General features: G+C 45.4%; 1 protein-coding gene across 2 annotated transcripts in view; it reads right to left on the bottom strand.

The window, feature by feature from the left end:
- Positions 1–605: 605 nt before the first annotated feature.
- AGXT2 (alanine--glyoxylate aminotransferase 2) overlaps positions 606–13,147 on the bottom strand; it is a 43,058-nt gene continuing 30,516 nt past the window's right edge. For both annotated transcript variants that reach the window (XM_019983076.2, XM_070774783.1), the window contains 2 exons: positions 7,229–7,327; positions 606–1,296 (listed from right to left, as the gene is read on the bottom strand). In XM_019983076.2, the coding sequence (XP_019838635.2) occupies positions 1,189–1,296; positions 7,229–7,327 (207 nt within the window). In that variant the 3' untranslated portion in view covers positions 606–1,188. The remainder of the gene's footprint in view (positions 1,297–7,228; positions 7,328–13,147) is intronic.

Below are 13,147 nucleotides of genomic sequence, written 5' to 3'. Positions count from 1 at the left end.
AAGACAAGTGGTGCACATGTATGGAAAAGAAGTGCTATGAATGTGCATTCTAATGATGATAAAGTTTGGGAACTTCTTGGAGGCTATTTTAATAGGAATCTACAAAATGAAAGCAGACTCCTAGACATATAGAGAAGAGACTTGTGGTTGCCAAAGGGGAGCCAGGGAGGGAGAGGGATGGACTAGGAGTTTGGGGGTTGGTAGCTGTAAACTATTACATCTAGATTACATTTATAATGGATATTTAGAATGGGTAAACTATTAATTTAGAATGGATAAACAACAATGTCCTATTGTATAGCACAGGAAACTGTCTATATTCAATATCCTGTGATCAACCACATTGGAAATGCATATTAAAAACAGAAAGTATAAAAATATGTGTAGACTGCTATAAGTCTTGTTATAAATAATTTCAGACATAGTATTAAAAAAATAGGAGTAATGAGAATTTAGTCCAAGGTAAGATGATGGCAGCGGAGACAAAGAAGACTCTGATAAACATTTTAAGGGAGTCAAAGGACAGGACAGTTATCTACATGGGGTATTTTCTGCCTCATTTCTCAGGATGCTTATGATTGTAATAAGAGAAAAATTAAGAAGACTTGTGTAGTCTATTGGATTTATTTTCTTGTATAATAAGAAGCCTGAAGGTAAGGTGGCTCCAGGACAGGGTAAGTCAGTGGCCTGTTGACATCACTAAGAGCTCAGCTTCTCTCTATCTTCCAACCTCAGCAAATAAGCTTTGTCCTCAAGACTGCAAAGTGGTTGTTGTGGTTGGAGCCATCCTACCCTGACATGTGATGCTTTGGTGCAAGAAGAAGACATCTCTTCTGAAGATGAAGAGCAGAGGGTGAAGAAACATTTCCCTGAAGGCACCTCCACTGGAAGATTTTCCTGGAGGAATCATATCACATATCAGGTATAAACATTCACCACAGAGGGGAGTCAAGTTACCATAATTAACCCAGATTAATTAGGATTTATTCTCTGAGCTAGGGAGTCAGATCCTTTCCTGAAGGATGGCTTTCTCAAGGTAATAGGGGATAATAGGGACTCTGCTAACAAACATGGCTGGTAAGCAGTCAACCATACAACCAAGACCAGTGGTTTTGGAATTTCTCAGATTAGCTCTTGAACATAAGTGGGGAGTTCTTGAGGCTTGTGGTGTTTTTATTCTTGAAAATTTTATTTAGCTCTTCTCTCCATGTGTTGAATTAAGGCAGAGCGAAACACTTCCACTGCAAAATCAACTTCTGGTTTAGTGATGCACATTGAGGGCGCAATGCGGAAAGTCTGAGGAGACAAAGGAAAAATAGAGGAAAGGGTCACCACAGAATGAACTATGATTTCAGGGAAATGCGCTAGACTGGGAATCCAACATCTTGCTTTCATAACATTCCTTAAATTTCCCTCGAGGGTTGGTCTCCTCCTGACCCAGTGCTGTATCCAGGCCATTCATCCTCTAGTCTCAACAATTCTCTTACCATCTTCTCTGCCTCTTTTCATTTTTGTCATCTGCTGGCCTCCTGGTCCTTGCACCACCTCCACTGAGGTCTTAGGCCTCTATTCACCCTCCAATTCTGCCACTGCTGAGGTTGACTTCTGTGTCCCTGTGTAAAACCCAGCAAACTAGCATCTCCATTTCTTTTTTTTTAATTTTACTTATTTGGCTGTGCTGGGTCTTAGTTGCAGCATGTAGGATCTAGTTCCTTGACCAGGAATTGAACCTGAGCCCCCTGCATTAGAAGCATGGAGTCTTAACCACTGGACCACCAGGGAAGTCCCCTTTTTCAGTTTCTTGATCGCCACATCTTCCAGAAACTTCATCTATGATCCTCCTCCGCATTCCTGCACATCCCAGGCCAGCCCCACAAGCCTCATCTTCACTAGGAATTCTTCAATTTCTGATCCCCACTGCCTCTGCCTTTCTCATGGAAACTTCAGCAGTCTCCTCATGCCTCCATGATCTGTGGATCTGTCACTCCGCCTAGATCTCCGCCTCCCCTTCCGACCCAGCTCGGAGCACAGGGTTGGGGATATGAACCACTCTCTCACCTGCCCCTTTCTGCCCTCCTGCTGCTGTACCCACACAGTGAAGTCCCAGCCCTGGTCAGAGCTAGCACAGAACTGTGCTCCAACAGACAGCTGAGAAGCGGTAAAGAAACTCAAGCTGCTGGTGCACAGACACACCAAGTAAAGCAGAGTCCTGCTTCTGCTGGAGCCCTAAACGTTCAGGTCCTCTGTCATCCCTGGCTCAACTCCTGCACCCCTCACTCTATTTCACAACACTCTTGCCTCATGCTTCTCAGAGGCTGTCAGGCAAGAGCGCTCTGTAAATTTGCTCGCTCCCACGTGCATTCTTATATTCTTGCCTGAAGGTTCAGAGAATGAGCTGTCTCTAGTATTCGACTCCAAATTTTCCACCTGTGCCTTTGGCCCACGAAACGACATTCACCTCCCCTCCAGGAAACGTCTCTGCATTCACTTGCATCTTCACCTCCTCCTCAACTTCCCCTCAGCCTATAAATAAGCACACTTAAAGCTCTTGTAAATCGAATCCAAGCCACACATGCATGCATGCACACCAGGTCTCTTCAGTCATGTCTGGCTCTTTGTGACCCTATGGACTGTAGCCTGCCAGGTTCCCCTATCCATGGGATTCTCCAGGTAAGAGCTGTTGTTGTTGTTCAGTCGCCAAGTTGTGTCCGACTGTTTGCAACCCCATGGACTGCAGCTCGCCAGGCCTCCATGTCCCTTACCATCTCCCAGAGTCTGCCCAAGTTCATGTTCATTGCATCAGTGATGCCGTCCAGCCATCTCATCCTCTGATGCCCTTCTCCTTCCCAACAATAGGGATTTTTCCAATGAGTCATCTGTTCAAATCAGATGACCAAAATACTGGAGCTTCAGCTTCAGCATCAGTCCTTCCAGTGAATATTTAGGGTTGATCTCCCTTAAGAGTGACTAGTTTGATCTCTTTGTTGTCAAGGGACTTTCAGGAGTCTTCTCCAGCACCACAGTTTGAAGGCATCAATTCTTTGGCATTCTGCCTTCTTTATGGTCCAGCTTTCACAACAGTATGTGACCACTGGAAAGACCATAGCCTTGACTATATGGACCTTTGTTGACAGAGTGATGTCTCTCAACACACTAGGGTTTGTCATCACTTTCCTGCCAAGGACCAATCGTCTTCTGATTTCATGGCTGCAGTCACTGTTCTCTGTGATTTTGGAGTCAAAAAAGAGGAAATGTGTCACTACTTCCACCTTTTCCCCTTCTATTTGCCATGCAGTAATGAGGCCAAATGCCACTATCTACGTTTTTAAAAAATATTTAGTCTAAAGCTGGCTCTTTCACGCTCCTCCGTCACCCTCATCAAGATGTTCTTTAGTTCCTCTTTGCTTTCTAACATTAGAGTGGTATTGTCTGCATATCTGAGGTTGTTGATATTTCTCCCACATATTCTGATTTCCAGCTTGTAACTCATCCAGCCCAGCATTTCTCATGGTATACTCAGCGTATAGATGAAATAAACAGGGTGACAGCAGACAGCTGTGTTGTACTCCTTTCTCAATCTTGAAACATGCAGTCATTCCATACAGGATTCTAACTGTTGCTTCTTGACCCGCATACAGGAGATGGGTACATATTCCCATCCTCTAAGAGCTTTCCACAGTTTGTCACAATCCGCACCGTCAAAGGCTTTAGCGTAGTCAATGAAACATAGATATTTTTCTGAAATTCCCTTGCTTTCTCTATAATACAGTGAATGTTGACAATTTGATCTCTAGTTCCTCTTCATTTTCTAAACCCAGCTTGGACATCTGGAAGTTCTTGGTTCACTTAACACTGAACCTTCGCTCTTCCCCAGTAGCATATTGGACAACGTCAGACCTGGGGGACTTATCTTTTGGTGTCACATCTTTGTGGCCTTTTATATAAGTTCATAAGGTCCTCGCAGCAAGTACACTGGGGTGATTTGCCATTCTCTCCTCCAGTGGATCACATTTTGTCAGAACTCTCTGCTACGACCTGTCTGTCTTGAGTGGCCCTGAATGGCGTGCATTGAGTTCACAAGCCCTTTGCCATGACAAGGCAGTGACCCATGAAGGGGCCAGGCAAGAGTACTGGATACAAATAAAAATGTGTTGACCTTCCTGGTCCCTTCTAGCTACCATACAAACATTATCCTTCCTTTTATTATACTTAATAAATAAAAAGTCTGGTTGATGCTATTGGCCATTATCTTTTACTCTGCCTTCCCTCTATTCACATCTCAACCCAGTGCAGTCTGGTTTCTGTCCCACCAGCCTTCTGACTCCACTCTGACTAAAGCTACTAGTCACTTGCTGAGTGCAGAATCCAATGAGCACATCCCAGCCCTTATCCTTTCTGGTCTTCTCGTCTGCATTTAGCATTCCAGTCCCTCCCGCTTCCCGAACCTCTCCACTCTTGCTTCTATGGCCTCCCACTCTCCTCACAGCTCTGCCTGCTGTTGTTGTTTTTACATATTTATTTCTTTGGTTGTGCCAGGTCTTAGTTGTGGCATGTAGTTCCCTGACCAAGGATCGAACGCGGGCCCCCTGCACTGAGAGCGAGGAGTCTTAGCACTGGCCCATCAGGGAGGTCCCTCTCTGCCAGTGTTTTGTCTCCATCTGGGTACCTCTTATTCCACCTGCCCTTTAAATGCTGATATGACCCATGTGTCTCTCCTCACCTCTCTGCATTTCACATCCAGACTCCCTTCCCAGGAGATCTCCTCCACTCCCCACTTCTACGTTGATGACCTCCAAATTGTGATCCTCACCTTATTTTTTTCCTCTGATCTACAGACTTGTCTAAGAAGGAAAGGGAACAAGTCTGAAGCTGCACTTATCCTCACACTCCCTAAAGTAAGTTAGACCCGAGGGAGTCATCCCTGACGCTCCCCTTCCTTCATACCCAAGCCCTGTGCATTTCCCTGCCCGACTGCTCTCTGTTTCTCCTCTATCGCTACTGCTGCTGTTCAAGATCAAACAAAATCATCAGCCTCCACCTGCACTCCCTGTCTCCAGTCACGTCCCCTCAGCTTCGCCTTCCTCAGAGGACAGATTCAGAAATCAGGATGCCTGAGTCTGGATCCTGTATGACTTGGGCACCTTCCTAGCCGTGCGACTTGGGGAACTTACTTAACCTCTCTGTGCCTGCTTTTCTTCATCTGTAAAATAAGGATAATAATGCTTATTTCATAGGTGTGTTGAGAGGATTAAATGAATCAATGTATGCAAAGAGTTTTCGAACAGTGTCTGAAAAGTAGTAAGACTTCTCATCTTTACTACTCACAGCCTCCCATCTCCTGCTCCAGTCCCATGGTATGTGTGTGTTTGTGTGAGTGTGTTTGTGTGTGTAGCTCTTCACACACTGCCATGTTTCTATGTGTGCTTTGAGAGTTTATCACTGTTTAAGGCTCAGCCTAGCCAGAAAAGCTGACCCAGGAGTCCCTTCTCTTTCCTCCTATACTATCCCTTTTTATGGTTATCCGCCAGCTTCCTATATTGTATTATAATTTCCTGTTTATGCCTTTCTCCTCTGCCAACTCCATGGAGGGAAGGATAAATCTTATTTATCATTGTAGCTTTTGTATCCAGCCTACCAGTGGCTCCTTAGCACTTACGTGTGTGCCAGGTAACTAAGGAATAACGAAGCAAGTAAACAATGAATTGTTTCCTATCTTATTTCATAAGTAGCCCATCTTGGGATTTTGAATCATTAATTTTCTCTGATTCATATGGAAAAATATCTAGGACCAGGACTAGACAAAACAGCATTTCCAGTCAAAAGTGCTCCTCTGGTTTTGTTTGCTATGGTTTGGTTTGGGCTGGGAGAGCTTTCAGTCTCTTTGTTTACAAGCTGATGGGAAGCTAAGGAAAAGCTGCAGAAACAAGAGGACCCAGACCTGTTTCCTTAAGTGGAGGGGGTGCGGAGGGTCCAGAGCACAGGTGGCAGATCCAGATCTGAACAGGAGGGATGACTCGTTCTCCCTAACCTTTAGGAGAGGTGGGAAATGGCTCTGACAGAGAAGCGTCTGCAGGGACCTTGCCTAATAGCTTCCATTTTCCCTAAGAAGCATCGGTCAAGAGTGCTTGCTGAAATAGACTGAGGGGCAGAATGGAGCAGAGAGACTAGGAAGGATGACCCATGTTTGAAATGGGAAAGAAAGAGGCCAAAGGCCAAGGACAACTTAGGGGAGGAACAGGCGTGACCCTAAATCTTAAATCTCTGTCCTGGAACACATTCCTGGAGAGGGTCCTGGGATGTGAGAGATGGAGTGGGCAGCTCACTGTACAGCAGTAGCAGCCCCTGCCCACGGCAGGGCCACACCAGGGTCCGGACTGCAGGGTTGTGCTTGGCTTTTCCAGGAGTTTGGGGCAGGGAGAGCTTGGTCTCTGCCTTTCCCAGCCTGAAGGAAAAGGGCCCTGGGAGTGGCTGCTCTTGAGTTCTTCATCAGGGACCCAGCCAGGGTGGTCCCCCGCCTCCTCCACAGGGTCACCTGGGCTGCCAGCACTGTGACATTGCTCCTGGCCACAGCGGCCACTAAAGCTTGGTAGACTGGGATTCACAGGGTTAGAGTCTAGCACTGAGTTCAAAATAACTAGGATTGCTTTTACAGGGGTCAGAACTAATTCATACATGAGACAAGCTATTTATGCATGACTGTTATGACACTGTTATAACCCGTCCTGTAAGTCCTCTGGTTTGTCAGTGCAGTCCGTTTCTGCCACCTTAGACTGTCCCCTGTGTCCATTGCCCGCAGAACAGTGGGAACCAAACCATTTGGCATGGCGCCCTCTAGTGGCCTAAAGGTATAACTGTCCCTTTCTTTTGTAAACATCTGAGGTGTAAAGGCTGGGCTTCCCTGGTGGCTCAGATGGTAAAGAATCTGCCTGCAATGTCGGAGACCTGGGTTCAATCCCTGGCTTGGGAAGATTCCCTGGAGGAGCGCATGGCAATCCACTCCAGAGTTTTTGCCTGGAGAATTCCATGGACAGAGGAGTCTGGTGGTCTACAGTCCATGGGGTCACAAAGAGTCAGACTCGACTGAGTGACTAAACACAGCACCCAGCAATGAGGCCTAGACGAAGTGGAACTGGGTTCTCCTCTCACAGGCGTGAAGGTAAGGGACCAGTGTCGGGACATTAGGAGATGCCTACCTAAACTGATAGGTAAAGACCAGCCTTTTTCTTACCTGAGAGAAAAGGCCGCCTCTGCCAATCAGAAGCCCCATGCATTTGCAGTCGTGGTGGATTTGATTTACTTCTTCACGGGGAAGAGGCTGGCGGCTCTCCTGTAAATACATTAAAAAAATATTCTATGTTTGACATTTGAACAATTAAAGACATTATTTCTAAGAGAAATTAAATCCCACTGCTGGGCATACACACTGAGGAAACCAGAATTGAAAGAGACACATGTACCCCAATGTTCATCGCAGCACTGTTTATAATAGCCAGGACATGGAAGCAACCTAGATGCCCATCAGCAGATGAATGGATAAGAAAGCTGTGGTACATATACACAATGGAGTATTACTTAGCCATTAAAAAGAATACATTTGAATCAGTTCTAATGAAGTGGATGAAACTGGAGCCTATTATACAGAGTGAAGTAAGCCAGAAAGAAAAACACCAATACAGTATACTAACTCATATATATGGAATTTAGAAAGATGGTAACAATAACCCTGTATACGAGACAGCAAAACAGACACTGATGTATAGAACAGTCTTTTGGACTCTGTGGGAGAGGGAGACGGTGGGAAGATTTGGGAGAATGGCATTGTAACATGTATAATATCATATATGAAACGAGTTGCCAGTCCAGGTTCGATGCACGATACTGGATGCTTGGGGATGGTGCACTGGGACGACCCAGAGGGATGGTATGGAGAGGGAAGAGAGTTCAGGATGGGGAACATGTGTATACCTGTGGCGGATTCATGTTGATATATGGCAAAGCCAATACAATATTGTAAAGTTAAAAATAAATAAATGAAAGCAACTGAAGCAATCAATGCTCTACCCTCCCTCTCAATCTCTCTCCCCCTGTAATTGAATAAAGCTGTTAATTTCTGGATAGGATTTATTTTGGGGGGTGGCATTATTAAAAATATCTGTTTTTTTATCCCAATTCATTCCAGATTCCCAAAGACAAGATGAAGTTGAATGCAGATCGCCAGTGAATCTTGGCGCTGCAGGTGGTTACCCCAGGAGGTTGATTCTGTAATAGCCATATTTGCAGCCTGCTTTATTTGTGTGGAAATTGTCCTCAACTCTTCACTTGGTTTTGTCCCTGTAAAAAGTTCATTTCAGAGTCCAGGAAATGGCTCAGAAGTTGCACAAGGGCACAAACAGCCCAAGCTCTCCCTGAGCCACAGCACAGCCAGGGCAGCTACAGTGGGGCCCTATGTCCTCGTCGTCCCTCCTTGTGGAATTTGCACTTTTTCACCCAAGACTTACTACTCCAGGGTCAGGAGAGGTAAGCTCTCTGGAAACCCAGCGGTTGTTTCAGGTCACATGGCATCTGAAGGTGGTGACTACTTGTGGGCCCAGGCTTGCCAGCACCCATCTGATGACATTGGACTGGGGATACCAGTGCTCCCTCTGTAGTCAAGTCTGACCCTGAATCTGCATCATCTGGAAGCCATTTTGAACTACAGGCATTTAGACCTCAGGTCAGGCCTATTGATTACTTGGGGTAGGGCTTTATTTAGTCGTTAAGTCATGTCCCGCTCTTTTGCCACCCCAGGGACAGTAGCCCGCCTGGCCGTCCTGTCCATGAGATTTCCCAGGCAAGAATAATGGAATGGGTGGCCATACCCTTCTCCAGGGGATCTTCCCAACCCAGGGATCAAATCTACACCTCTTAATGTCTTCTGCTCTGGGAGGCGGGTTCTTTACCACTAGCACCTTACCACGATCCCACCTTAACACTATGTGCTGTGTGCTAAGTCGCTCAGTCACGTCCAACTCTTGTGACCCCAGGGACTGTAGCCCACCAGGCTCCTCTGTCCGTGGGGATTCTCCAGGCAAGAATACTGGAGTGGGTTGGTATTTCCTTCTCCAGGGGGTCTTCCTGACTCAGGGATTGAACCCGCACTGGCGGGTGGATTGTTTGCCACTGAGCCACCTGGGAAGCCTGTAGAGCAGGGCTTCGGCATCTGTGTTTGTAAATGCTCTTCAGATGCTGGGCTGTGATCCCTCAGTTGTGAGCGCTGAGCCCTGTCACTGCCACTGGCCTCTCTTCTGTGGCACAGCCCTGAGAGCATCAGCACTGGGTCTGGCTCTCTAGCTTCAAAGGCATGATCCTGGCTCATGGGCCAGCCTCTGCGATCCCTGCGAGGTGGAGGAGGGCTCCCTCCCATGCTCCCAGCTTCATTTTTCTGCTCTGCGCTTTCCATCTGCCTTCCCATAGGCTTGGGTATCCACCCCCTTGCCCCATCCACCCTGAATCCTTTCCTGGTTAGGTGTCAGTGGCTGAGCACAGACTCAGACTGTACCTTCCAGAGAGGTCTATATTCTCAGTCTGTTGTGAAGCTTTAAGACTAGGAAAATATTATTTAAATGTTCAGACAAGAAGAGGACCCATGATGGGATAAAAGACTAGGATCACCTCACTGATCCAAAATGTTGTCCTGCTTGTCCCTGAGGCTCTCATGAGGGAAGACTAAAACACGGCAATATAATTTAGGGCTAAATGGTAAAAGGGCTTCCTGGGTAGCTCAGCTGGTAAAGAATCCACTTGCAATGTGAGAGACCTGGGTTCAATCCCTGGCTTGGGAAGATCCCCTGAGGAGGGTGTGGCAACCCACTCCAGTATTCTTGCCTGGAGAATCCAGAGGAGCCTGGTGGGCTACAGTCCATGGGATCACCAAGAGTCACACACGACTGAGCACCTAAGCACAGAACAGCACAAACTGTAGAAACTAGAAAGAAGTCGAGTATGGTTTAGGGGATGAGAGTTCAGAGGTCAGGAAGGGTTCCTGAGGGGCAGCTGGGTTGCTGGGGTCTGGGTGGCCATCAGGGGCCTGGGGAGGGACTTTAGTCTCACCCTGGTCTGAGCCAGCTCCCTCTCTGCTCCTCTGTCCTTTTTTATCACTCCCTAGCCTCAACTGCCAAGACTAACTGACCATCTTGTAGGCATATGCAGAGAAAAGCATGGTTGAAAAAATCTAATAAGGCAAAGCCACAGGACAGCCTGACCCGGCTCCGTGCTTGAACCTAAGTTCCACCAGCCCCGTAATCAAATAGGCATGTTAGTAGCTAGCCTCTTCTTGACAGTATAATGTAGCTTCCTGTTTATTTTGTTTTTGTTTTTCAACTTGTTTTGAGAGGGTAGGTTTTCATTTAAACAATATAAAAGTATTCACGGTTATTGGGAAAAACTCCTTAAAGCAGTATGGACATGCATTTAGTAAAAATTGGAAGTTTCTCTTCCTAAAATCCTACTCCTAGGGACACTGCCTGTTAGTAATTTGGTGTGAACGAGACAAATTTTTTATGCATACAGATGCATTTAAATGCACATTTTAAAAATAATTCATCCTTTATAATGTTTTGCATTTGTTTTGAACAATTTACAACGTATCCTGAACATCTTTCCATGTCAGTGTATCTGGACCTAGTCTCATTCTATTTTTTTTAAATAATTAATTTATTTTAATTGCAGACAAATTGCTTTACAATATTGTAGTGGTTTTTGCCATACATTGACATGAATCAGCCATGGGTGTACACATGTTCCCCACCCTGAGACCCCTCCCACCTCCCTCCCCATCCCATCCCTCAGGGTCATCCCAGTGCACCAGCCCTGAGCATCCTGTCTCATGCATCGAACCTGGATTGGTGATCTGTTTCACATATGGTAATATACATGTTTCAGTGCTATTCTCTCAAATCATCCCACCCTCATGGACCTAGTCTTTTTAAAGACTGCCTAGTATTTTGTCGCTTGTTGGTAGAGCAATTTGTTTCATCTCCTATTTTTGGACATATATGTGATTTTCTATTTTTGTTTATGATTATAAAAAATATTGCAAACACCCTCACTTATTTATATCTACACACATCTGTGAATATTTCTCTAGGACACATCTCTATAAGTGGAATGGCTAGGTCAAAATGTATACATTTAATCTTACAGACACAGATGAATTTCTGTCCAAAGGGCTGTATCCAGTTCACATCCTTACCAATAGCACATGGGAGTTTTAAATCTGGGTTATATTGTTCAGCATCAATACATCATATACATCAATACAGCATCAAAGCCAAGTTCTGTACTGTTTCAATTACATGAAAGTGGTCTGAAGTGTTGCAGGGGCCTGAAATCAATCAATTAACACTGGTAAAGTGCTCACCATCTGTGTATTTCCTGGCCTCAAAAGCATATAATTTACATAGGAAAAAAAGATGTTGATACTTGAAAATCGAGTCAACAAGTACATGATTTGAAAGATCCTTTCAAAGGAGCTCTTTAGACAGGGAGTAGGAGAGGGATTCTCTGAAGGCTGGAGTCCCTTTAGACAGGAGAAGCAAAGGCAAGCTTAAAGAGGAGGTGTGGGGAAGAGTCAGATCTTGAACAAGGCTAGGATTTTCAAAGCTAGAGACAGAGAAGAGAGTATCATATTCCATGACTGGGGAAAAGTTTGAGCAGTATTTGAATGTACTGTCATTGAGGGGACAATGGATAGAATTAGCGATAGAGAAGTTCCTTCAGACCCCATGCTTAAAACTACTGAAGGGCAGAGAGAAGAGGAAAAAAGCTCATTCTATATATACTATTTTATAGCCTGTCTTATTTTTTCCATAATACAGTCTGCACATCTTCCCATGTCACACATATTTCTGTGCCACATAGGATGGATGTACCATCACTTAGCTTGTTTGGTATCAGTGGCCATTTGGGAGAATTCTGATGTTTTACCAGGACAACCCAAGACCTGATGAGTGTCTCTGTCCACATGTCTTGAAGCACACAGTCATTGGGTTTGGACTAGCGGGGAAGGGAAGAGTGCCTCCTCTCTCATGGGGCTTTCCTCGGGGGATTCTGGGCTTTGAGGAGCCTAGACATCCTTGAGGGAGCTCCTGGGTTGGGAGAGGACTCGTCTGAACTTTAGAACAGCCTTTTTGACAGGGCCCCAAGCTGAAGATGTGGATGTCACAGCTTGTGAGCCAGAGGGCCTGATTTTATATTGCAGTACTCTTCCTGTTGTCTTCCCGTAGCTTTAAAATCTTAATTAAACATTCCAGCCTTGTACTGTCTCTGCTGTGTGGTGTTAAGGGAAAAGTCTTATATCCATGGTCTGGGCTGAATATTGAAAGAATTGAGCATCAGACCTTCTAAATTAGGATGGCATGGTGACAGCAGATAGCAAGACATCTCCCATGGATAAGAATTAGGGGGAAGGCATTGATCTGACTATTCCTTCCCGTGCCAGAATTCTCCTGCTCTCGCTCTCCTCTGAGGATATAGATTTCACTTTTATGGAGGATTGGGATGATTTCCTACTGACATGGACCCTAGGGGCAGCAGGAGGAACTGTGGGAAAGATTTGAAAAACATGGTGAAGAAAGAATCAATAAGACTTCACATTAGAAATAAGGAGAGAGAAGGAGCCACAGATTATTTGGTGGTTTTGAAGCTGGGGAATTGGGAGAAGAATGGAGATACAGAACAGAAACAGTGACCTTGGGAAGAATCACTGGCTTAAGAGAAAATACTAAATTCAGTTGTCATATTGAGTTTGAGGTCACAGTGGGGTATGTCATCAGAAAGTCACATTCCACCTGGTTACCTGAGAGATTAAAGTCCATTCACAAATAAATACAAAACCCTATAAATCTTTAACATCCTCACCCAAACCATCACCACAGCCTTCTCCTGGCCCTTTTCCCTGCTACTAGCTCTCTGGGCTGCCTGTCCCTCCCCAAATAATTCTCCCCTTCTTTGTATTTCCAATGCAAAATATTCAGTCATTGCCGATGCTCTTTGCCTACTCTGGCAAGAATACCATCAGCTCCCTCTTCCACATTCTCCTCCTCACTCCTCTAGCACTCTCCATGTTTATACTCAATGCTCTCTGTCACCATCAGTTGCTTCAGTTGTG

This window comes from Bos indicus, chromosome 20 (genome assembly GCF_029378745.1).
Source record: "Bos indicus isolate NIAB-ARS_2022 breed Sahiwal x Tharparkar chromosome 20, NIAB-ARS_B.indTharparkar_mat_pri_1.0, whole genome shotgun sequence".
Classification (NCBI taxonomy): domain Eukaryota; kingdom Metazoa; phylum Chordata; class Mammalia; order Artiodactyla; family Bovidae; genus Bos; species Bos indicus.
This window is presented reverse-complemented; position numbering and strand designations above follow the sequence as displayed.